Source organism: Barbus barbus (assembly GCF_936440315.1).
Source record: "Barbus barbus genome assembly, chromosome: 28".
In the NCBI taxonomy this organism is placed as follows: Eukaryota; Metazoa; Chordata; class Actinopteri; order Cypriniformes; family Cyprinidae; genus Barbus; species Barbus barbus.
In genome coordinates, this window is record NC_136756.1 from 11,333,614 (window position 1) to 11,359,907 (window position 26,294).

At 36.7% G+C, this 26,294-nt stretch overlaps 2 protein-coding genes across 5 annotated transcripts in view; one reads left to right on the forward strand and one right to left on the reverse strand.

Annotated features, from left to right (window-relative positions):
- The first annotated feature begins 415 nt into the window (after positions 1 to 415).
- Positions 416 to 7,264, forward strand: fahd2a (fumarylacetoacetate hydrolase domain containing 2A). Of its 4 annotated transcripts, none has more exons than XM_079383176.1 (9): positions 416 to 613; positions 1,845 to 2,046; positions 2,747 to 2,963; positions 3,195 to 3,254; positions 4,022 to 4,184; positions 4,266 to 4,374; positions 4,999 to 5,086; positions 6,432 to 6,944; positions 7,131 to 7,264. In XM_079383176.1, the coding sequence occupies exons 2-8, from the start codon at positions 1,877 to 1,879 to the stop codon at positions 6,492 to 6,494; spliced, it is 870 nt and encodes a 289-aa protein (XP_079239302.1). In that variant the 5' UTR covers positions 416 to 613; positions 1,845 to 1,876; the 3' UTR covers positions 6,495 to 6,944; positions 7,131 to 7,264. The 4 variants fall into 4 exon arrangements, with proteins under 4 accessions (XP_079239302.1, XP_079239301.1, XP_079239299.1 ...); XM_079383175.1 differs by having other exon boundaries at positions 1,784 to 2,046; positions 7,131 to 7,206; XM_079383173.1 differs by lacking the exon at positions 7,131 to 7,264 and having other exon boundaries at positions 428 to 613; positions 1,784 to 2,046; positions 4,022 to 4,374; positions 6,432 to 6,627.
- Positions 7,265 to 8,900: 1,636 nt separating this feature from the next.
- gpat2 (glycerol-3-phosphate acyltransferase 2, mitochondrial) overlaps positions 8,901 to 26,294 on the reverse strand; it is a 46,900-nt gene continuing 29,506 nt past the window's right edge. The window contains exons 11-22 of the mRNA XM_079382501.1: positions 23,741 to 23,839; positions 21,747 to 21,829; positions 20,737 to 20,855; positions 20,547 to 20,617; positions 17,919 to 18,183; positions 15,695 to 15,837; positions 15,198 to 15,275; positions 13,694 to 13,819; positions 11,937 to 12,057; positions 11,704 to 11,772; positions 9,978 to 10,033; positions 8,901 to 9,756 (exon numbers count right to left, since the gene is read on the reverse strand). Of these exons, the coding sequence (XP_079238627.1) occupies positions 9,640 to 9,756; positions 9,978 to 10,033; positions 11,704 to 11,772; positions 11,937 to 12,057; positions 13,694 to 13,819; positions 15,198 to 15,275; positions 15,695 to 15,837; positions 17,919 to 18,183; positions 20,547 to 20,617; positions 20,737 to 20,855; positions 21,747 to 21,829; positions 23,741 to 23,839 (1,347 nt within the window). The 3' untranslated portion in view covers positions 8,901 to 9,639. The remainder of the gene's footprint in view (positions 9,757 to 9,977; positions 10,034 to 11,703; positions 11,773 to 11,936; positions 12,058 to 13,693; positions 13,820 to 15,197; positions 15,276 to 15,694; positions 15,838 to 17,918; positions 18,184 to 20,546; positions 20,618 to 20,736; positions 20,856 to 21,746; positions 21,830 to 23,740; positions 23,840 to 26,294) is intronic.

Here is a 26,294-nt window from a genome sequence, read left to right on the forward strand (position 1 = left end):
GACTCATTTCTGTGAATCGGTTCGTTTGAACAGTTCATTACAAACCGACTCAAAAAACAATTCTTTAGTCGTCCCATTAGAAACATATATCACACACGACTGTTTATTACGTTCATATTAAGTTTTATAACAAACGACGAAGAGTGTTTATTATATTTCCATGTGTCCCAGTTAATTTTGTCGCAGCTATTAATCATTTATATATAAATATGTATATTAAAACTATGCATTATAACCACATTTGTTTTGTATGCCCTTGAATGGTCGTAAACACAAATGTTTTCCACATACCTCGTTTTTAAAATTGTCTTCCCAAAACAATATTTCTGGACACTTCATCACAGTTAAATCCTCATGAATCCGTGAACCGGTTCAATCCACTCAATGAAAAGATCCGACTCAAAAGAACGAATCCGGACGTCAAGTCACATGACAGCGACTACAGCGAGCGTGAACTGTCTGGTATCAAAGTACACAGAAAGATTGTGTAATTTTACTCGGAGAACAGTGAGATGTTGCAGCGAGTAACACATTAAACCTCAGACAGATTATTTTTGTAATTTGTTTTGTACTGTGCATGATCAAAGCTGCAGGTTTTTTGCATCAAGATCAGGTAGGACTGTCACACAGCAATGCAAGAATCTGAAAGCAGGGGAAAGTAACTTCTTATCTGCACTGCCTTGCATAATATCTTATTTCTAGCGATAAACATGTTGTCTTAAGCAATCGGTAATTTGATTTCTGCTGAATTTCTGTCACATAATCAAAAAACCTGCTGAAGCTGGGGATGGGCTGCTTTGATGCCTTTATCTGAAATAATGCTGCTGTCTTCAGGTGCATTCATGTCAAAAACACGGAAGGAGTCTAATAAGAAATATTAACATGCTTTGTGTTACAGAAAACAAACGATCAATATCCAGTGATTAACACGATGCTGCTTTAAGTGATTTTATGCTAAACAAAGAGTTTGAGTTTTTGTGTTGAAATATTTTAATTATAGGTAAGTCTTATTTACACAATGCAGATTTGTTAAAGTTGCTCCATGTTTTTTTTTAAAGTGTTTTAAGTTCAACTTAAAAAGCTTAAGTCGAATTTAATTTGCCTTTATTATTTTATAAATATTATTTTTTTTTTCAGTAGGTTAAAAACTATGGAGAACCAATGCTGCAGAAATTAAAATAAATAAATACATTAATAAATGTAGTAATATGAAAATAAATAAAGACATAAATGACTTGATAATTCAAATATAATCTGAATTTATTCATTACCTTTTTTCTTTATTATTTTCTAGTTTTTATTCTTTTATTTACTTATTCTTTTATTTTATATTTACTTCTGCAGGTTTGGTCCGCCATAAAAACTGTTGTCTATTGTTCATCACACCTTTAAAAGGATAAAAAATACAGTATGCAAATTAAAATAACTTGCACAATCATTCGTTATAATTCACTACATATTTTCTATATAGAGATTATAGATGTATTATATATTAACCATATTATAGATTAGTGCTTTCGCAATGTTTTAAATCAACACACCCCTTCTAGTGTCCCGATTCTGCAACTCATGTATTATCTGATTTTCTCTCTCTTAAATATGAATTTGCTTGGTTATTTATGTGCTTGGAACTCACAAATATGATATTTCTAACTCCATTTGAAGGGCACGTTATTTCTCCTATCATCTTGCATCTATTGGTATGTTTGTCCATTTCTCTCTTTCACTGCTGCATGTCTTTTCTTCTGTCTGTCTCTCTCTCTTTTCCTCTGTTTTCTAATAGATGAGATTTCTGGGTATTTCTCAGCTCAGTCTGAGGAGACTCAATGCCGTATTCTCTGCAGGCACCGTCAGAGGCACCGCAAGCTCAGCCGCTATGAGACTCGTCCAGTTCTGCCACAGAGGAGGCGAGGGGGGCGTCAGAGTCGGGGTGGAGCAGGCAGAAGGTCAGGGGGTCATTGATCTGAAAGCCTTCAACCCCTCCATACCTTCCACTATGAGACAGTTCCTAGAAATGGGGCAAAACGGAATGGACTGTGCTAAGAGGTATCAAGAATGCACACTGTAACACAAACCACACAAACTCATCAAAGAGAGCACATACTTTACAGTTATTTTCTTAAATCTATTAAATATGAATTTTATTTGGAAATATTTTAAATATGCAGTTTATGCATATAATTACTTGAATACACCTGTTTTCAATATGTTTTTAATTATTAAATTAATATTAATTTGATATTTTTGAAATTATTACAATATCATTATAAAGAAGGAAAACAAAAAAAAAAACTAATTCTTGAAAAGATGATTCTTAAGTAGTTTAGCGTATTTTTTTTGTGTGAAAGTCTCTTTTCCTGCCTATTCTATATATGCATGTTTCATGAACATTGTGAAATGAAATCATGTTTTGGAGGCAAAAAAGTCAATATTTTCAGATCTGTCAGGCGTTCTAATAAATTTGGCCACCACTATCTATATAGTGTGTGTGTGTGTGTGTATATCCAGGTGGATGCTGCACACTGGTGGTGGTTGAGGAGAGACCCCCCATATGATTGCAAAGCTCTTTGGGTGTATAGCAATACACAATAAAAGCGCTATATAAATGCATCATTCATTAATCCATTCATTCATATGTTATTAGTTCATTATTTAGGCATTCACAAATTGATATCAAAGAGATGTTATGGGCAGAATGCGTTATGATATAGAAAACTGCATTTATTCATCTTTCTGTCTCCCTCAGGGCTTTGTCCAGCGGTCAGCATGTGGTGCCGCGGTCAGATATCAGGCTGCTGTCCCCAGTGACCGGCCCAGAGAAGGTGGTGTGTGTTGGTATGAATTATAAAGACCACTGCCTTGAGCAAAATGCCCCGATTCCTGAAGAGCCCATCATATTCAGCAAGTTCCCCTCCACCATCACTGGCCCTTATGATGACATCATTCTACCAGAGGAGAGTCAGGTGAGTTTCAAACTGACAGCTGGTGTCACTTTCATCCAACAATGACTCTCCATACTACTGAAAAACTACTCTATGAGACTGACTCTTGTAGTGTCTTCTGGACTCACGTGCAGATTAAATCAAATAATCCTATTTTAAATGAAATTAAAATAACCCTATTTTGTTCAAAATTGAATGTTTAATGGAACAAATGTAATCCAGATTTTCACATTGTGGCGGCTCAATTTACAGGAAGTGGATTGGGAGGTGGAACTTGCCTTTGTGATTGGACGGAAAGGGAAGCACATTAAGGTAGTAAAAGAGTCATTGATATCTTCATCTGTTGACATATGTATATTAAAATGTTCTGTTAATTGAGTGATAAGATTTACTGTATTAAACATTACATGTGTAATTTCAGCAGCAATAGCAGAATACAATCATATTTAAGCATGTGAATGAGATTAAATGATAGACAACTGGGAGCAGTTCAAATATGCAATATAACACATTTAACCCTATAAAGCCTACTGTACAATTTATACACAAATTTCTAAGGCCTCTAAATTGATCAATTGAAACATGATCATAACTTGAGAAATCTGTTGTACACAATCTGCTTCATACCTTCTGTCGTATGATTGACAGTTTATAGTTTGTTCGTTTTTTTTTTTAGCAAGCAAAGGCATTTTAGTACAATTGTAAAAACCATCCTACTTTCAGGTCGTTACACACAGGTCACTCACAAGGCACTGAAATATTTACTGATATATTTATATATTTACTAATTTATGTGTTTAACTTGTGTAAACGAATGTGTTTGAGCTCTATATTCTCCTATATCATATTATATGAGCCATAAAGGCCTCAAAAAATACAAATAAATAAAAAAAAACTTTTTTGATTTTGTTTTAAGGTTCATTAACTGCTCCATTTCGAAATATTTTTCTATTATTTCATATCCCAGTCAATAAAGACTTAAGTATAATTCAGCGTCCTAGTAGCAGGACATTTCTTATGCCATTCCCACAAACACCCGAACCTAATGTATGTCAAATACATTTGTCTATTTGTGTCAGGAAGAGGAGGCCCTTTCCTATGTGGCAGGTTTCACTGTAGCACATGACGTGAGTGCTCGTGATTGGCAGATGAAGCGCAATGGAAAGCAGTGGTTGCTGGGAAAAACATTTGACACGTTTTGTCCACTCGGACCAGCACTGGTTACCACTGCAGCACTCAAAGGTAAAGTGGAAAATACAAAAATAGGAAAAAGACAGATGTTGTATTTGATCATTAATACTAGCAATATTTCCTGTCAAACAGATGTTCATAACCTGGGTATCCGCTGTCTGGTGAATGGGGCCACAGTTCAGGACAGTAACACCAATCAAATGATCTTTCAAACTGAGAAGCTGGTCGCCTGGGTTTCAAAGTAAGCAAACTCACTCTGGTTTCAAGTGGTTTTATTTAGAAAATCACTATGCTCGTCTTCATTTGATCAAAAATACAGTAAAAACGGTAATATTGTGAAATATTATTAGAATTTAAAATAACTGTTTAATATATTGTAAAATGTATTTTATTCCTGTGATGCAAAGTTGTCAGCATCATTTCTCCAGTTTTCAGTGTCGCATGATCCTTCAGAAATCATTCTAATATGCCGATTTGCAGCTCAAAAAACATTATTATTATTTATTCTGCTGAAAACAGCGGAGTAGAATTTTTTTCAGGTTTTTTGATGAATAGAAAGTTCAGAAGAACAGCATTTATCTGAAATAGAAATCTTTTGTAACATTATAAACATCTTTATCATCACTTTTGATCAATAGCAGCCTTGCCAAATAAAAGTATTAATTCCTATAATCTTAAAAAAATATATATTACTGATTTTGCTGTATTTTGGATTAAATAAATGCAGGCTTGGTGAGCAGAAAAGTTTCTTTAAAAAAAAAAAAAAACATTAAAAATCTTACTGTTCAAAAACTTTTGACTGGTAGTGTATGTAATATGCATTAAATTTGATACATTGTCTTCTCAAATTGGTGTTTTTGTGCAGGTTTGTGACTCTTTGTCCCGGTGATGTGTTTTTGACCGGAACGCCTCCAGGTGTGGGGGTGTTCAGAAATCCACCTGTGTATCTAAAGGTGAGCTCTTCTATAGGAAAATCAATGTACATTTCAGCATGGCTGGGTTAGCGTCACAACCCACAATCACTGCACCTGGCAGGCTGTTAACACCCGCTTAAAGCCTTTCCTGAAAGCTTTGTTTTGATCCGCAGATAAAGTCTGGCTGATTCTCTTCTGTTTAAACAGTCAGAACAGTGTGACTGACACTGACACAATGAGAACAGCTGAAATACAGAACAACACAATGGTCTCATTGACGCCGTCGTGATGTCAGTTTTCACACGAAACCAAAGTTTCAAAAGAAAAGAGGCATTTAGCAGGCACTAGCTTCAGTATTTAAGCTTTCTAATTGGCATCGACAAGACTGACAGCAATTCAAGCTGATTTACAGAGGGAATCACAGGGCCGAACAAATCGGTGCAAAGATGCAATTACTGACGTCGGCTATTCTATTCCCAGTTATCCATCACACACTTACCAAGAAAAAGTCTAACTACATTTTCTTTATATCTCCAATGAGATATAATGAACTACAATCTAAAGTCATTGCTGAAAGAAATTAATTGCATTTGTAAATATTAAACAAAAGTTATATAGTTTATGTAAGAACATAGATCATTATTGAAGCTACTCTAATACTCAAGTGGTTAAAAAATAATATATATATACACATACAAAATAAAATTGCATGCATATTGCATACGCTCAAATTTAAAGCTTAGACCTTTTCTCTGTGTACGAATGACGTTATATGCACAAGGAACGACGTATTAAATTTCCAGCAAAATCCATCCTAATAGCTCTAAAATTTAAATAAAAACAAAAACCTTCATTCTTCATTCAGTCCAACAGTGATCTTCATTCAGCGTGCGGCAGACGTGCCCAAGAGAAAAGCAGCCGCCACTCCACACGTCATTTACACCAAATATGAGCTTGTTATAACTGACATTAATCCTGGGTGATTGTAAATGCAATTTGCACAACAGAAAAGTGTTAGTTCCTTTAGAAAACTGTTGTATTTTGACTCAATTGAGTGGCTAAAAATATGTACTATCACATTTAAATTGATCTAGTCCGCTGAAATTTACAAGCAAACGTGCACCACTGGGTATAAGCACATCTTTAAAATGTTTGAGGATCTGTTAACAGAAACTGTATAACCTTAATATTAAATCTGTGTCCCTGTAGATGTAATTGGTTAATTTTTCTGTGCAGCCAATTTCCTATCAAATAGTTCTCAAGAGTAGAGTAGTAAAATGGTTTATCCTTTTCATAATGCAGCAGCCATTATTATTTGAACATTTTGTATTTCCCTTATTGTTGTTTTTACTGAAGGTCGGTATATTTTTTGAATGTGTTTCAGAAGGGAGATGTTGTGGAGTGTCAGATTGACGAGATCGGATCGATACGGAACACAGTCGTGTAACAGGAAGATCCTACATTGATTCAAGTGCCACTTCTGCATTCGCAATTATTTCATATTGACACCAAAAAACATGGATTATTTTTTAACTGAAGAAAATGAAATAAACATTATGTTCTGAGCCACTTTTAAAAGAAAAGCTTTTAGAATGCATCCTTTTATTCTCATTACCACTGTTTTTTATCATTTAGTTTCAAGTGAGTGCCAAACTATGCCCAGGTTTCCAGTAGAGGGCATTACTGACCTGTGTATGTTAGCTTTCATTATTTCTTGTCCATTTGATCTATTCGCAGCTTCAGATAAATGGTTCCCAGAAACAAATTTATTTTTGTGTTGAATTACACTGTCATTCAAAATAAGGCGACTATTCAATATGCAGGATTCTGATTCATATGTTTGGAAAATTCATTCAAATGAATAATAATCGTATCCAAAAAAAAGGTTTTGGTTTACATAATATATTTATATATGTGTGTAATTTGTATATTTATTATGTATAAATATACACAGTATATATTTTGAAAATATATACGTATTTACATGTATATATTTATATTATATATAAACAACATTTTTCTGAAATATATACATGCATGTGTGTGTATTTGTATATACATAATAAATATACACAGTACACACATATATATTATGTACACAAAAACTTTTGTTTTGGATGTGATTAATCGTTTGACAGCACTAATAAAAAGTCTTGGTCAAAAGATATGGGACCCCTGAGTTTAATTCTAAATTTAATCCAATAAAAGCAGGAATTGTAACCCTTTTTCAGAGTATCTTAACGTCAACTAGCGACAGATGTTGTCTATCATACTGTGACATAAGTATGTAACAGATCCGCTGGAAGATCCATTAAACTTGGATCCATTGGTCATTGATTGGATCAGTGACCACTCAAAAACTAATGCATGCTTTCAGTCAAATGCAAGACAAGAGCAGGGTTTAAGTAGACTAAATGATAGAAGTGTGCCATATATCACCAGATGGAAGTCTTTTGATGAAATTAAGAAATAAAAAACATGGATGAATCGGTCACAACAAGATCTATAATATGCATTCACAAAATAGATAGGGTTACATTTCATGCCAACCTTAAAACAGTGATTTTTAAATTAAAGTGTTAATCAAGTGAATCCCTGAGTGCAGCGGCCAACTGTTTTTTCTCAGCTCATCTTGTTTCTTGTTAATAACCCTATTCCTTTCCCATTTCCAGCTTTCGAGCTCATCTAATGGTGTGTGTGGTGAGTCTGTAGGTCGATTGTCTGGGTGGCTCTAGAGAGCTTATTCAGCACTTTCGCGCTACAAGCAGCAGCCGTCCGTTAGTCTTTGTGTTTCAGACGAACATGTAAGGCCATTCACTCAAGAATGATGGTTGTGTGTAAACTACATTTACTCAGGAACTGTTCTCATGTTGCGTGGACAGGGTGTTTATATATGAGACTGTCAAGAGATGGGTATATATAGAGCCAAAGTCATTTCCAGGGAGTGATAGTGCAGTGCTCGTGTCTCTGTAGTATCCGTCTTGATTATTACCCATCAATAGTGCTTTTAGAGAAAACCTCCTGAAACTATACTGGACCACTGGAATCACTGATTCTTGAGACAGAGGAAGTGTTTTGGATCGATCTGTTGAGAGGTGTCCATTTACTTTTCAGAGTAAAAATTATTTTCTTTTAATTTTATGGATATTTTTAATAACTAAATGTCGACATATTAAGTATTGCATACTCTAATGTTAAATATCTATAATATTCATAAACAGCATTGAAACAGTTAAGAATTTAGACTTCAGGATGGTTTTCAAAAATTTTTTTTTAGCTGTCTATTGAATTCAGGAAATTGTCAAAGTGTTGCAGTGTTAAAAAAAAAGACTTCTTAATCATCACGTTTAGTGGCAAATAATCTGAAAACTGAGGCAAATTTTCTAAAAATCACAAACGGTTTCTTTGTAACTGAGCAGTTTTGATGGAGTTGACATTTCCTCTCACCAGGTACCTAAAATGGAAATAAATAAATAATTATAATAAAAAAAACAAACATAAATCTCACTTGAGCTGAGGAAATAAACTGGTAAAGGTGGTGATTTTTTTAAAAGCATCTCAGTGCAGACAAAGTATAAATGTGGCTGTGAAACCTTGAAAATGACATTGATTTTTAATTAACATTCCTCTCTCAGGAGATGGCATTTCTGTTTTGTCATATACATAGTTTTAATATATATTAAGTATTGGTCTATTTATTTTTTAAGATTTCTTTTCACAATTAATTAATTAATTTTAATTAATTAATTTTAATACCTTTATTTTTTTTAATGTTTTATAGATTTTGTTCAGAATGTTATAATGTATATTAAATATTCATCTATTTTGTACATTATTATTTTTTATTTTTTTTGTAAAGAATTATTTAGTTTACAGTAAATATGCACATTTTGGTGATTATCTTTTTAAAGTGCAACTGTTATTTTTTTTTAAACTAAGGACAAGTAAAAGCAAGACCTCTTTTGTTCCATGTCTCAAGAATCAGTTAAATTGTACTTTGGTGTTCAGTGTTTGTGCTAATGGAAGCAGAATATGCATAAAAAGGAAATGTATGTGATAATTCATCTTAATGTTTTAGGTAATGTGGAATGTAATTGCATACATTTGAACATTCACATGCAACGCTGTGTGGCAAAACTATAAATCAAACCATGACAGAAACACTGCAACTGTCAATTATCAGAAATGTATGTACTGAACCAATTACATATTCATTACAGATAAACAAAAGAATAATTATAAACAACACTATCAAATGAAACTTAAAAAACTTTTAGCAGCGATTTATCTGCTCTTTCTAAACAGAAAACATTATCTACTGAATAAAACAGAACATTAACCATCTGAATAGCCATTATCTAACCAATAACTAAACCAATTCTGGGCTCTCAACAACAAAATTGAACAAAAAAAGCAACCTCGTGCGTTACAAAAAGCAAGTGCGCTAGGCAAAACAGATGTATAAACACAAAAAAGCATTCATAATTAATGATTTACACAACTCTGAAGAACTGAACCAGAATTTCAGAAGTGCTTACTGCTATCATTCCCAGCTGAGACTGACTTCTCTTCCAAACATTTACTTTTCTCTTTCAGTTATAGATGAACTGTTTGAAAAACTGCAAGAGCTTCTCTTTGTGAGCACACTGAGAGAAGAGAGGACTGACATCTAGATACACATCTTCTCTCTGGCCGTCCTCAATCAACACCTAAAGCACAGGAACAGAGAAATGCTATTTAGTCTCCAGAGGCCAAATTAATCGTCCTTCATTTCAACACCTGCTACATATCGTTACACTTTACTATCCTCCGTTTATCTGGCCTTGCACTCTTATTTACAGCTTCTGTATTTATGTGTGTGTGTGTATATATATATATATATATATATATATATATATAGTATAAAATCAGGATGTACAGAATTACTTACCCCAAGATCAATGAAGGTACGAAGCGCCATTCTCACCAAGTCAATAGATGAGCTCTCTACAGAAGATTCACAGGAACACATCAAATATACAGCGCTGGAGCGATCACATGACACCAGGACTTCAGTACTGAAGAATTATTTAATAATGCTGGAACACAATTTGGTGTGCAGCAACTCTCAGCTACTCTTCAGCAGAGTAAGATTACTTAGTAACAGAAATCCAGTGGGATTAATAATACATTAAAGATAAAGCAGCAGCTGAAGTGAAGCGGTCAGCATCTATGTAGGCCGTTTAATGGTTAAAACAACTTCATTTATGCTCAAAGAACTTAAGAAACCTTAACGTTGCAATCCAGTTCACATAACCTTGTACATATGTGAATATACACGGTCATTGTTTAAAGGGATGTGTTTAATAAAAACATAAAATATTATAACTGGTGTGTTGTTAGCTAAAGCACATTGTCTTTGTCTATATTTGTGGTTTTGTTGAACATCAGATCACTTTTATGGCCAATTAATGGAGAAAGCCAATTAATTCCAAAGGCTTCACATACTTTTCTTACTCCTGTATGTCAATAGAATATTTTGGGGGAAATATTTAGTAATTATTCAGTTGCATTCTAATTGGTTCAGGGACCTATTCAATAAAAGCTACGTCTGTGTGCTATGCGTGTCCTCATCGTAGCCCACCACCTCCCCCAGCACCACCTGTCTAGATCTGCTACGGAGACCTTGCTCTTTCTAGCAGCAGCGTAACAGATGTAGTCCGCCAAGACAAAACCTATGCACATTCTATTTACATCTATCCCGAGAGTTGTCATGGCTGAAATAAATATATGCACATTTGTACAATTTAAAATGTATTTACATTTTTTAATCCGATTGAGAAAATTCAAGCATTTACATGATTAATTTGTTGACTGTGGTCTACACCACCCCTTTCTGCCTGGTCGAAATTTTAGTCAAATGGAGCTCAATCAGATCAATTCAGGTGTTGACATGAAGGCTTTTCAGTCTCATTAAGCTGTCAATCCAGTTACTAGACTATTAGTCTATATATAGAAGTAGCTACTAGAGATCTGTTTGGTGATCCGGTCACAAGTGCTTTACACAAAATAGTAATATGTCTCAAATGCATTTTCTGATGGGATTTCTAGGTAGGGATGGGAATGTTGCCACTTTGCCAATTTGGTTTGGTCTTTTAGCAGTTCAGTAGAAGATTAAAACAAACTAAATTATTTCTATTACTATGTCATCATTGCATCTTTTCCATAAAACATTGATTTTGTACTGGTGAGATGTGACACAATGACATAAAAAAGTGAAACCTTTACAGTGAAAGCTGAGTCTGTTGATGAAATCAAGTGTTTTGGCAAAGAAAACAAAACAGCATCTGCTTCCATGGTGTATTCCAAAAACTTCCCTTAAAGAATGCCATGTTACAAAAGAAAAGAGGAAAACATCTTTACTTGATTCAGTTTGAAGGTTGAGAGGCGTTCTTGGGGGACTGGATATATTCATCTGCCAACTGCCTGTCAGGCCCTGTCAGGTTTTTGTCTAATCTGTTTTTATTGCCTACGCTGACCACTTGTGATTGGATCAGTCAAGATGGATGCTCTCCGTTTAAAACAGATCTCAATGTGGATCTAAGATGTAAACTCTGGCAAATCCTTCAGCTTCATGGTGGTGAGTGGAAAATGAAAAATGTGTTTTTATCTCCTACCGTAGTGCGCTTTGTCCAGCTGAGCTCGGTTCTTCAAGTGTGCATGTAGCTGGCTCAAACAGTCTCTCTCTAACAAAAACAATTTTTAGGTTATAAACACTTAGTTGTTCACACTCAGTGTGAATAGTGACAGCGATGCTGCCAAAGCACACTTACGCATCACACATGGCTACAGCATTGTTTGGCCAGAGGCCAGAGTTTGTGTGTGTGTGTGTGTGTGTGTGTGTACTAACCTGTGATAGGCGAGGGGAGGTAATGGAGGCTCTCTAGCGCCCAGCACAGAGCTCTCAGCCGGACACTCAGTAAACTACAGAGAAAGAACAGTAGCTCTGGGCACTGAGGCGGCTGACTCAACTAGAAAGCAAAGAGAGAGAGAAAAGACAGCAGAAGGGAAGAGGACAGTGAGAAACCATGCAAAGGTTATTATTAGTTAGGTAACAGATGTTGTTTGGGTGTATTTATAGACTTTAAGAAAGAAAGAAAAAAACGGACTTCAATTATTCTATCCAATCATCAAATATTCCTCAAAAAAATAACATATAACATGTTTCTAAAAACATTTTGTTGGTTTGATTGCTTCAACTGTCAATCATTTGTAAGCAGCACAACTGTTTTCAATACTGATAATAATAAATGTGTCTTGAGCAGCAAATCAGCATATTAGAATGATTTCTGAAGGATCATGTGCACTGAAGACTGGAGTAATGATGCTGAAAATTCAGCTGCGCATCACAGGAATACATTTTAAAACCTTACTGTATATATATTTAGTCTATGTATACATTTAGTCATTATACTACGGTACTGTTAAATGCTTGAATCTGATTGGCTGTTGAACGTTCTAAGGTGTGCAATTATTTTCAGGGATTCGCACGGCTAAAATCGTTCCAGGCAGGTCTTGACTGAATGACATGATCATATCACTTCTCCAAAGGATTTCAGTTATTTCAAAGGTCCTTACAGCCTTACAAAAGAAAACGAACGAAAACCCACAACAACACTGAGCAAGCGAATAAATACAGTAAACAACCAGATAAAAATGACAAATTGTTTCCATCTTTTTTCCACAAAATTAAGTTTTATTACTCTTTCTCCGTCTCACAAGAAATTAGTCCTACACAAACCTGATGAATGTCTTGAAATACAACATCTGAACTGATGTCTAGTGGTATGGTAAAGGTAATATGAGTGGAATAATTGACTCCAGTCTGTTGAATTATTAGTAAATAAGGTTCACCCGAGGTGTAACGGCCGCTCCGCTTTCCATCATGGCCGCATTACCACCCCAGGTGTGCATTATTTTGTAATAATTTAATGGCCCATTGTCAATTATTCCTAACTTATAGAATGTTTTACCATTATCATGCTTGGATTTCTATTTAAATAAATAAATAACTGTCCAGGAAGAAAAACTTTATGATTACATTTATCTATTCTTAATATGTATTATTATAAAATACGTTTATCTATTATTTATTTAATTTATAATTATTAATATTTTATATACACATAATAAAAATATAAAATTCAAACATAAATTAAATCACAATAAAAAGTTCCTATCTAGATGAAAATTTGTGTTCAAAATGTTTGCTTGAGCTTCTGATGCAAGAGACGACACAATCCACAGCATCTTCTCTCCTGCAAGCTCACGCCATTGACATTCCCTTCCTGTTCTCTTTGTGCTGAATTCATCGCACAGATACTGAGATACTGCGCAACACGCAGACAGACACCAGACTTCAAGAGCAGCATCTCTGAACTGTCTGTTTTAGTTTTAAGTCTATTTGTGTCTGAGGTTTGCGTGTTAGTGTTTGTGCGTGCTTTTCAATTCGCTGGAACTCTGTATCCAAAGTGTTCAAAGATTGTGAGTACTCTGAATCTGAATATATAATTAGAAACAAATCCAAAAACACTCTGAATTTCTAAACAAAACTTTCTGGATGCTAACTGTCTATATTTTATTAAATCTGTCTGTGGGTTTGTGTACCTTATAAGAGCGTGCGTCTGGTTCCTCACAGTCTGAATCGCTGCTCTGGTCAGGATCGTCTGAAACAGCCCATGACAACACACCTTGCCTTTTCATGAAGTCACACACCGGTGTATCCCTCTGAACCTACACACACACACACACACACACACACACACACACACACACAAGCAACAAGTTCACATCTCTAAAGACGCATAAAAACAAGCTGCAAAATGATCAGTTTAGGGTTGAAATGACCTTTAACCACAGACAAACAAAAATAGCTTTCACGTCTGTGGGTGTTTGTGAATCAGAAAACTGTGGCTACACTTGAAAATAAATGGACACAGGCCGAACGGTCAGCATGTCGGAGATTAGATCGAGTCTGAGAGCTTGCTAGATGTCTGGGCAGTGGAGTGAAAACTGTATTTTTGGCCACGTCTCTGAATTCTCTGTTTGCTGTTTTGATCTTGACATGGAAAATCTACATTTGTGAGGGTGTGACCCTGTATTTGATCCAGGCTGAAAAATTATCTCTGCATTTATATATCTATCTCAATGTTTTATTTATATCTCTATTTTAAGATTACCGGTATCAGCTGATAAGTGTGCTGCTTTGGCCGAGTAGCACAGAAGCTGTAGTTTCCCTTGTGTCAGTGCCAAAAAACTACCAACAGCCTAATCAATGAGGCTAAAAATAATCATTGTCTGACATTTTATATCATGCTCTATTTCAATCATATTTAGTCATCTTATCTTGTTTAGTCAAATTTTAGTTGACTGAAAGTCTGTGAATTTCAGTCTATTAAAACACAGTCAGTCAGTCATAGTTTTAGTCATGCTGCATAACGGTTAAACTGATAATCAATTATTGTGCTCAAAATTATATTGTTCACGATAGTTCAGAATTATTGCACTTTCACCTATAAGCACACACATGGATTATTTTATCTCATCTAGTTTCCTGATTTATTACAATATCAGAAGTATAAACACTCTTACATTGTGAAAAATGATAACTCAGAAGTTTCTTTATTTCATTTTGTTATTCATTTTACTTTAGAAACTACATTTTTGTGTTTTTTATCTTCAATACTGCATTTTGATATAGTCACAGTTAATATTTAATGATGTCAGTGATGTCTTGTCTTCATTTTAATCTTACTGGGAAAAAAAAGGGTTGAATTTTTGTCATAGTTTTCGTTAACGAGTTTAACACTTATAAACAAGATACCCATTATCTTTTTTTTTTTTCTGGTAGAAAGCATTCATCATCTGTCCATGTTTCTTCAAATATAAATTCAAATATGTAAATATATAAAAATGCTAATTTAAATATCTTATAAAACATGATTCCCAAAATAATATAATAGATCTGTAAATACGCTGTAGTATATGATAACTACTCTATTCTCTAGAATATTAGGATCAGCCACTGAAAAAACATTTTGATGACCAGGGGTTTTGAAAATGCTACATGTGTGAAGACGCATGTGTTTGTTTGTTAATACAGGTGTCTTACCTCCTCCATAACAAGAACCCCGCAGCGCACCATGCTGTCCACCACATCAAGAGCAAAGCCATGAGCGGTTTGACACGGCTAAGAGAAAAAGGCAGACGTAGGGATGGACAGACAGACAGAAATGAGCAGATAGACAGGAGGAGAGATAATTAGTTATGTAGAGTTTTTGTTCTTGTTGACATTTCACAGGCTTTACAAGTGTTTATTTGCTGATGCAAGTGTAAAATGTGCCGGCAATAATTACACATGCTATTCCCGCCACTGAAGAACACTTGAAAGGGAAACTAGACATCAAGAGAGAATAACAAAGGGAACAGATGGGGAGCGATTGATCGATTGGAACCGTGAGAGAGAGAAATTTGGAGAATGTATGAAAAATAAATGAGTTTTTTACTGAGTGACGGATGAGCAATATGGCTGTATGAATCACTACTAGCGTCAACGTGATAATAGACATCATAGTAAGATGCCCTTGTGTGTGTTTGAGTGAGACTCACCGGTATGAAGCCGGGTGACAGTAGATGTGTGAGTTGGAGGCTTTTCTCCGTCAGCTCCTCCTGGCCCAGAACAACATCAAACTCTAGGTCTCCACCACCTCCACAGCCTACAACCTCACTCAGCATGGCTGAGACAGCACACGCTATACACAAACACACACACACACACACGCCTTCAGGATTAGTACTGTCAATAAACCCTGCTGTGGTGCAAATGTGACTCAGCCCAAACACATCAACACCCTGAAGTGCAGAACCATTCAAACGGGCATGTGCCCTCTCAGATTATTGAGCCAAGTGGAGTTTTTGTTTAAAAAGTTACTTTTATCTTGTATTACTAAAGGAAAAGTTCCACAATTATTGTTGGCAAAATAAGTGTTTGTCTAAAAATCAATATGAATTTTTTGAAACTGAAAATTAATCAAATGTTATTATAAAAGTAAGTTATTAAAATTGACTGGGTAATATTAAATACTGGGCAAAAATATAAAAGTTTCTTATTTTGTGCAATCTCTGAATGATCTCAATATTGATTTTTATAATCCCCAAATAAGTTTAAGATGGTTTTTGAAAGAAATCAATTTTAATCAGCAAGGAAGCATTAAATTGATGAAAAATAACAGTTAAGACATCTCCGCCAAAATACTTCTATTTCAAATACATGCTGTTTAAAGAAAAAAATTATAATAGTTTCCACAAAAAAATATTAAGCAGCACAATGTTTTCAACTGTGAAAACTGTAAGAAATGTTTCTTGAACAGAAAATCTGCATATTAGGAGGATTTCTAATCATCAAATACATTATAACTGTCTGAAACATAGCCAAAAGAATCAGATTCAAATCGGAAAATTTGCATTAAAGTCTTAAAGGGATAGTTCACCCAAAAATGAAACTACCAGAACATTTCATACATGTCTCAAATCAATTAATTCTTCCATAACACTAACAAAATCTTTCAAACACATCTTGTCACTCATAAAACACTGACCTAAAAACATTAAAAACAGGTTGCAATATTTGCTTTTTTAAAATTTCTTTCCAAAACAAGATCGACACTATCTATTGTTTATAATTCACTGCAGTATGTTTGCATTACAGTACAAAATTATTCCTACTGTAAGCTTTCCCCTTTTGTATAGATGGTAATGAAATTGAAAAACTAACACTTGTGTAGATTGTCAACTATATCAAATTGTTTTTTTTTTTGTTATGTTTTTAAATTCAGAATATATTTCAATATGGCATTACTGTAGAAATGTAGCAAATTTATGTCTTATTCATTTTTGTATTATGTTAGGTTTTGAAATTAGGCTTAACAGTTTTGTAAAGAGTATGCAATCAGGTGTAAACTGGCTTGTAGGTACATAGAGTTTTGCCATTGTTATTGTCTGAGTGAGAAAAGAGTTTATGTCATTTGAATGATGTAGTTATTGACCGCAATTTGTGCCAAAGCAATGACAAATGATCCACAGTTTAGCCCACATCGAATACTGTTGTGCTCACCGTGTGAAGAGTTTTGAAAAAGTGACCAATTGTAAAAAACTGTAATTACTCACCCTCATGTCATTCCAAACCCACAAGACCTTCATTCATCTTGGGAACACAAATTAAGATATTTTGGATGAAATCCAAGAGCTTTCTGACCCTGCATAGACAGCAACGCAACTGACATGTTCAAGAAAGGTAATAAGGACATTTTTTAAATATTCCACGTGCCATCAGTGGTTCAACCGTAATTTTGTGAAGCTACAAGAATACTTTGTGTGCAAAGAAAACAAAAATAACGACTTTAGAAAATAACAACGATTCAATAATTTCTTTTCTTCCGTGTCAGTCTTTGGCACGCGTTTACAAGAGTACCATGACACACAATATTGTAATTTGTGTTCCGAAGATGGACAAAGGTCTTACAGGTTTGGAATGACATGAGGGTGAGTAATTAATGACAGAATTTTCATTTTGGGGTGAACTATCCCTTTAATATTAGGTCACGATTTTACCCTGCTTGCTAACCAAAAATGCAGCAATAGACTAACATCTCTTAAACATAATGAAATTAACTACCGAGTTTTCTTTTTCTTTAGTCATCATTTCTTATTTTGCCAATGTATACTAAATGAGCCAGAACTCCCACTGATGCCCTCTCAAAAAAAGACAGGTGCATGAAGCCTGCCAACAGCAAGTTTCCTTGCCTCCACCCAATCTTCAACACACTCTGCCCACCTCCTACAGCCTCGTGTATGAAGACATGAATGAGCAAATCGCAGTGCTGGCTCAGTATGAGCAGAGAGTCTGGATTGGGCCGGGGTGCTATGATGGGTTCTCCTGTGGGCGGAGCTGCAGCCAGGAGCAGATACGGGTGGAGCAGAGAGAGCGCGTGATGCACCAGCCCGATCAGAGAGCCACCGTAACCCACGTCTGTGTTTCTGAATAACACCTCCTCCAACAGCCAACAGATGTCCCTGCACAGCACGGATACACGCACACCCTGAGAAAGAGGGAGAAGATCGTTACAATCATTAGCAACGTCATTAAATCAAGCAGAACCATGTTTGATGCTTGTATGAATCATCTACAACCAGTGGAGGATTAATAAACCAACTAATGTACTATTATAAAAGAGTTCCGGTGCTTGATTTTTATTGGTTAACAGAGCTGGTATTTTTTTACACAGGCTTTTATTAATACAGAGTGTAGACACTTACTGTCTTGCAACATTGTTTAAAGGGGTCATCGGATGCAAAATTCCCTTTTTAAATAGTTTGAACATAAATGTGTGTTGGAAGTGTGTGTACACATCCATCCTATAATTATAAAAATCCACCCAGTTGTTTTTTTTTTTAAATCCTTATTTTTAAATCCCCTCTCTCAAATCAGGCTGTTCTGAGAGTCCTGTCAGAATGACGTAGTTCTGCATAGGCCCCTCCCACGATGGTTGGGATAGGCCATCTTACCTTAGAGCCGCCCTGAATCAGCTGAGTGAACTGAGTGAGCTGTAAACAGTCCGACCGCCACTGTGTCGACTCCGGTGCAAGGGAAGACAAGATGTCTCCGATTAAGCGATTGAGGTGGTTTGTTGTTGGATGTAATAATGAATATAGCTGTCATCATTTACTCCCGACATCTGAACCGCTGAAAACTCAGAGGATTAACGTTACTTTCGTTTTGAAGTGAATACGCCGATCCCCAATCTGCCTAAATGCAGGTTACTAGGTAACTAGTTATGGTATAGCTGGGGACTACTTTCAGGCGCTGTGTAATATCATTGTGTACAGCAGCAAAGTTCCTTGATTATTACGCTGGAATGAGAGTATAGTTCCTAGCCATATCAGCCTAGAAAATTGCAACTTTTCATTTTCCGTCGGTCTTAGTACACACCTATTATGCTCCTTTTTACAAGATGTAAAATAAGTCTCTGATATCCCCAGAGTGTGTATGTGAAGTTTTAGCTCAAAATACCCAACAGATATTTTTTTTATAGCTTGTTAAAATTGCCACTTTTAGGGTATGAGCCAAAAACGCTCTGTATTTGAGTGTGTTGCTTTAATGCAAATGAGCTGGTGCTCCCAGAGAAGAGGGCGGAGCTTCCAGAGCTCACGCTCCAGCATTAGCAGTGCTAGCCTTTGCAAATAAACATTCCACAATTAGTACAAGCCGGTTATGTTTACAGAAAACATACTCTGTTTCAAAGTCAGTCATCTGATTGTACTGTGCATAATGAATTCGCGTCTATGAATTACACAGAGGGGAGCACAGCGGGATAAAAATAACAACATAGCTGGTCTCATGGTGCATGGCATGCTATCACAAACTTTATAAGTCCCACTCGTGATTATGAGCTCAACAAACTCAAGCGATCTACTCACATTGCTTTCATATGCAACTTTTAACTACCACATTCCTATTCACCATCATTCATGAAGACAGCACCAGTGAGAACAGACAGAGACGATGGTAGCTTTAGCATCATTTGCCTTATAGAGTGCCAAGAAGCTCTTTCAGAAAGGCAATTTGGAAAACAAACGAGTGACAGTTACTTTGTCTGGAGCTGATGTTCGTGCACGAAGCGTTGGTATTGATCACTACACGTTTTGGAGACCGATTTTTTTCCAGGACATTTCCTTAGACAATGAAACTTAACCACAGCTTCCTCAGTGGCTCAGATGGAGGTAGTCTATAGAGACTCCTAAGTTCGTTAGTGCATCCCAAAACACAACACTTGAAAAGCCTCTTTGGCGCTGACATTGTATATCTCCAGCAGCTAAAGCAATCAGTAACGTTAATGGCGGAGGCGGACACAGCTTCTCACTCAGGGCTGTGTTTATGCTTATAGGGCAGCGTCACTAATGGGCGGGACTTATTCCCCTCGGAGACGTGAACAGAGGGAGAAGCTGTAACAGCTCATACTGAGAGACTGTTTAATATTTTTTTAGATTATAATAAAATGAGTTGGTGGATTTTTACCATTATAGGCTGGTTGATTTCACACACTGCGGCCACACAACTGTATTCAAACACCTTATAAAAGTGATTTTTGCATAATAGGTCCCCTTTAAATAGGAAAACTATCGGAACTCTTTGGTCATTTTTGAGTGATTCAATGATCTATGCTAAGCTACGCTAAAAGTACTACCGCCAGATCCGGAGATCGGCTGAATGGATTAAAAAAACTGTAAAACTCAACTGTTTAACACTAGGGGAGTTGTAAAATAAGCCTATTTCCAAAAAAAGTGGAGTGTTCCTTTAACCTTAGTTTTCATGGATACTAAATTTGCTTAATAAAAAAGTAAAAAAAAAAAAAAAGTGATATATGAATGTGTGATTCAAAGCCCAAAAGGAGTTTTTTAAAACCTTGCGATGCTTGTGGAGCAGCAAACAGGACACCAGACTGGTAGACATGACGGCCATGCTTGTAGTTGAAGCTAAAATAAAACACACACACACACACACACACACAAAGCTTAGCCTCTTACATAGAGTAACAATTATTAAAGCGCAAGAGTTTGATCTTTGGGAGCTTGCGTGTGTCGAACAGACTCACAGTACATCAAATGAAGAGTCAGTGCGATAGTCTGCTGTCTATCAGCAGGAGACAATTCAGGCATGACAGCGGGAGGGAGGAGCCAGGAAACATCCTTCTGGCTGGAGATAGTGTCCATCCTGATGAAATAAATCACATTTCATTTTATTACACCATATTTTGTCCAATATATATACATATAGGGGTTTCATTCCCTGAAACAGCCCCACTGCCTTGATCTCAGCATTAAATTTACATTACAGTCCTCTGCAAACCTCCTGTGACTGTGTAACCTGACTGTTCATTGTTCTCGCTCCCTAACGTGTACAACAAAAGGCTTTACAACAATACATTATTACCAGCTGTCAAAATGCAAATGCCGAGCCCGCAGGGCTGAGTCTTCATGATAAGGCCTCCCGCTGTGGATTTGCCGCTTTAAAACATAACAACCCCCGAGGCTATCGGAAGAGACTGAACAGCGGATGAGAAACTCTTAGTAGATTTTCCAGGATATTCCAACTCATTATGAGTCGGAGTTGGAATAACTGACTTCTCCCGAGAACCTGAGTTGCTTAAAATGAGTGCACTGCAGAAACGTTTTATGCATGTGGGTCTGGAGGTCTGATTCAGCAGAATGGAGTCTCAGTTAGACAAGAAGTTGACTTGGCTGAAGTGGATTAAAAGGTCATCCATAATCCATCCAAGATCATCCATCATTCTCAAAGCAGCATCCTTCTGTCACTGTTTATTCTTCCTGTTGTTTTTCTTGTTTTTTAGTCTTAACAATTTGGCGTGTCAGATAAAAACCCCAAGGTGAAGAAGAATTGGAGGTCCAGACCTCCAGGGACCTTCATGACTGACAAGAAAATCTACAATGAAGGATGCAGGAAGAATGAATGGCTTGAAGTGAAATTTGTGAACTCTTTCGTCTTTGACCATATGGGCCAAAGGTGCTACAGGGGCAAATGGGAAGAGATGGATGAGAGTGGAATGCTGCAGATAGGAAACAGGAACAGAGGGATTGAAGTAACCTGTCATGCAGTATGGCGGTCAACAGCAGGTCCTGTAGGGGGCGCCCTCCATCCACACGACACTTTCCACTCTCGCACATCTCCTGAGAGAGAGCGAGTGAATGAGAGTGTAAAACTTTTCAACAGTGCTCATACAGAAGCTTCAAAAACTGAGGGTTTTTTTTGCATTAAGTAGGTGGTTCTCAAATTGTGGATGTCAAATGGCAGTACTAGATTTCTTTACTACACAAAAATAAGCAGATTTACGCTTAAAATTACACATGAAATTGATTAATATTACCACAAACTGCATAGATCCAACTATGTAGTTTTCTCAACAAAGATGTGTGCCTCTTATGCTTTAGTAACAGAAATTGTGAATCTGTGTTTAAGGCCTTGCAGTGGAAATAGCTGTCATTTACATAGTTATTCCATATCAAACAAACTATAATATAAAACAAAATGTCTCACTTGGATGGATGGATAACTTAAGTAGCTTTAATAAACCATCAATAAAGAGAAAAGCCATGATTCTACAGCATTAAATCGGTATTATATCTAGGGAAATGACTATGCCAATAACAATAATAAGTTTTCTTTTGCATATTTGTCCTATTTTATTTGTTCTAATGCTTGTAATTTGTTTCCTGATTCTTTATTTTATCACTTACTGTTCACTTGTTTTAAACAGCTACTTGAGAAAATGAAAAAAAAAATATTTGCAAAACCATGCAATTCAATTTGTGTTACTGAAATAAGTCTTTTAACCTCACCAAGGCTACATTTATTTGATCAAAATACAGTAAAACAGTAATATTGTAAGTTATTAATGCAATTAAAAAAAACATGTTTTCTATCAATATATTTTAAAATGTAATTTATTCATGTAGTGCCAAGCTGAATTTTCAGCATAATTACTCCAGTCTTCAGTGTCGTCGTCGTGACGTATTGTCAAGTATGGTGACCCATACTCGAAATTGGTGCTCTGCGTTTAACCCATCCAAGTGCACACACACAGCAGTGAGTAGTGAACAAATCCACACACACACACACACACACCGTGAACACACACCCGGAGCAGTGGGCAGCCATGCTGCAGCGCCCGGGGAGCAATTGGGGGTTCGGTGCCTTGCTCAAGGGCACCTCAGTCGTGGTATTGAGGGTGGAGAGAGCGCTGGACATTCCCTCCCCCCACCTACAATCCCTGCCGGCCGGGGGCTCGAACTCGCAACCTTTCGATTACTAGTCCGACTCTCTAACCATTAGGCCACGACTTCCCCCTATGATCGCATGATCCTTCAGAAATCATTCCAATATGCTGATTTGCTGCTGAAAAATATGTCTTTTTATTATCAGTGTCAAAAAATATTGTGCTGCTTAATTTTTTTTGTGGAACTGACATTTTTTTTTCAGGAATATTTGATGAACAAAGCTTAAAAAAAAGACGCATTTATTTGAGATTATTTGTATTAAAATTATATTAATTGTATTAATAAAAAAAAGGATCGACTCCAAACTTTTGAACAGTAGTCTATGTATATGAAAAGTCTATGTATCAAAGTATTTAAAAGCTATAATCTATTGTTTCATGTAATGTGTTTATAATTATATTGATTTTTAACTTTTTTAAAGGAGTGGTATACAAAGTAAAATCATGAAATAATTTTTTAAAGAAATTCTAGGTATTGATATCAACTACTCAAATTGTGATATTGCAAAAGCCCAAATATTACCAAACACTGGATTAATCTGCAAGTTTATGAATTATTCTCCTCCTTTTAATGTTAATTAGCCAATTTGTTTCACCACTTACTTACTCTATGCATAATTACATGGAAAGATGCATTGTATTATTTGCATTTATTATTCCCCTGCTATCTGTGACCCTATCAGAACAGTCCGGCCGCCAACCAGCTGAGAACCACTGTGTTAAGGGTCTGCATTTGTATGAAACTATAATTTTTTTCATTTGTTGAGAGTGTGTATGGATGAGCGAGTGAGTGTGTGAGTCATACCTTCAGAGAGAAAGCCTGTGCAAAATGGATCCTAACACTTCCTCTGTGATCACCCTTCAGCAGGGAGACGGCAAACCGCAGAGCAGACATCAGGCCGGCCTCCAGACCACACAAACAAATGAAAAAACACTCACTCAAACGCTGCCACTCACACAGGCTGATCAAATGACTTGGATCTAATTCGAGAAAACTTCACGGAGCTCTAATGGTGAAGAGCCATTAGAGGAGAAATTAGTGGCTGTAATCACTATAATAACTGGCGTCTATTTGAGATGGATGCACACAATAATATAGATTTCTCTTTATCTCTCTCTGAGTCGAAAACATTCTAATCTGTACCATTGCTGAGTTAGAAAACACATCTCACAAGCTGCATAATAAAAATCATCAAATCAAAATGAAAAAAACATACCATCTGATTTTAATTATTTGAATATTGCTACTTATTACTATGTAATGAATCATTTCACCTCAGGAATTACAAATACAAAACTACACCTGTGCAAGACTTCTGAGTGGTTTATTGCACACCACTGTACTAGTTGCTAGGGTGTTCTGGGATGTTGCTATGGTGTTCCTTAATGACTATCAAATGGCTGGACGTTCCACGCGATGATTCTTGCTCTGGGTGGCTGCCAGGGTGTTGCTATGCTGTTGCTAGGGTGTTCTGGGTGGTTTCTAAGACAATGCTAAGTGGTTGCTAAGAAACTGTTCTTTGGTTGGTTACTGTGGGGTTCTGTGAGGTTGCCAGGACAATGCTGGATGTTTGGTAGGACATTGCTAGGCGGTGGTCGGTAGGGAGTTTTAGTAAGTTGCTAGGGATAATGATAGATAGTTGCTAAGGAGTTCTGGGGGTGGCTAGTTTAGTTCAGTTCATTAATTTATACAGGGACAAGACACTGCTCTTTGTTTGGTTGCTGTGGTGTTCCGTGTGGTTGCTAGGACAATGCTGGACATTGCTAGGTGGACTCGTTTTGGGTAGTTGCTAGGATAATGCTAGGCGGTCACTAGGGTGTTCTGGGCAGTTGCTAGGATAATGTTGCTTTCTAGAACATTGCTAGGTGGTCGCTAGGGTGTTCCTTGTGATTGTTAGGATAATGTTGCTTTCTAGAACATTGCTGAGTTTGCTAGAACATAGAACATTGCTAGAATATTACTGTTTTGGTGTGGTTGCTAGAATAATGTTATTTGCTAGGATATTGCTAGGTGGTCAATAGGGTGGGTCACTTTTTGATGGTTGCTAAGATAATGCTAGGTAGTCGTTACAGTGCTCTGGGTGGTTACTAGGATAATGCAAGGTTGTTGCTAACAAGACTTGAGTGGTTGCTAATTTGTTTTGGTATTCTGTGGTTGTCATGACATTCTGTGGTTGACAGTGACTATGCTAAGTGGTTGCTAGGACATTGATAGGTGGTCACTAGAGTGTTCAGGGTGGTTGCTAGGACACTGCTATTTGGTTGGTTGCTGTGGTGTTCTGTGTGTTTGCTAGGACAATACTGGATATTTCTTAGGATATTGCTAGGTGGTCGTTCGGGTGTTTTAAGTATAGATGCTTGCTAAGGTGTTCTGAGTTCTTGCTGGGGTGTTCTGTAAGGTTGCTAAGATAAAGTTGTTTTCTAGGATGATGCTAAAAAACGTTGGTTGTTAATGGCTGCTAAACACTGGTTGGTGTGTTCTGGATGATGTTTAAGACATTGCTAGGCGGTTGCTATGGCATTCTGAGTGGTTGCCTAGACATTTCTAGGTGGTCACTAGGGTGTTCTGGGCGGTTGCTAAGATAATGTTGGTTACTTGGACATTGCTAGGTGGTTGCTAAGGTGTTCTGGGAGGTTGCTAGTTGTTTGGTGTGGTTGCTAAAACAATGCTAGATGTTTGCTGGGGTGTTCTGTATAGTTGCTAGGATAAAGCCGGGTGTTTGTTAAGGAGCTCTGGGTGGTCGCTAAGGTGTTCTGTGTGGTTGCTAGTACAATATAGTTTTTCTAGGACATTGCTAGGTTGTTTCTGGGATGTTCTGGATGGTTGCTAAAACATTGCTAGTGTTCACTAGGGTGTTTTAGGTGGTTGCTAGAGTTCTGGGTGGTCACTAGGGTATTATGTCTAGTTGCTAGGATAATGTTGTTTGTGTTGTTTGCTAGGTAGTCACTAGGGTGTTCTGGGCAGTTGCTAGGGTGTTTTGGATAGTTCCTAGAATAATGCTAGGTTGTTGCTAATGAGTTCTGTGTGGTTGCTAAGTTGTTTTGGGTGGCTGTTATGGTGTTCTGTGGTTGCTAAGACAGTGATAAGTGGTTGCTGAAGTATTCTGTGCTAAAGTGTTTTGGTCGGTAGAGTGTTCTGTGTGGTTGCTAGGGCATTGCTAAGTGGTTGCTAGGGTGTTCTGGGTGGTTAATAGGAGCCTTAAGGACGTCACACACCGGACGAGAAACGCAGAGCAGCACTGCATTGCGCCGAGTTGTTGATGGGTGCTGCTGGTGTGTGCACACTCATAGAAAACAATGTGTAGAAAATAGATGTGGCGCAACGCACTTCTCGTCCGGTGTGCGACCCTCTTTAGTGA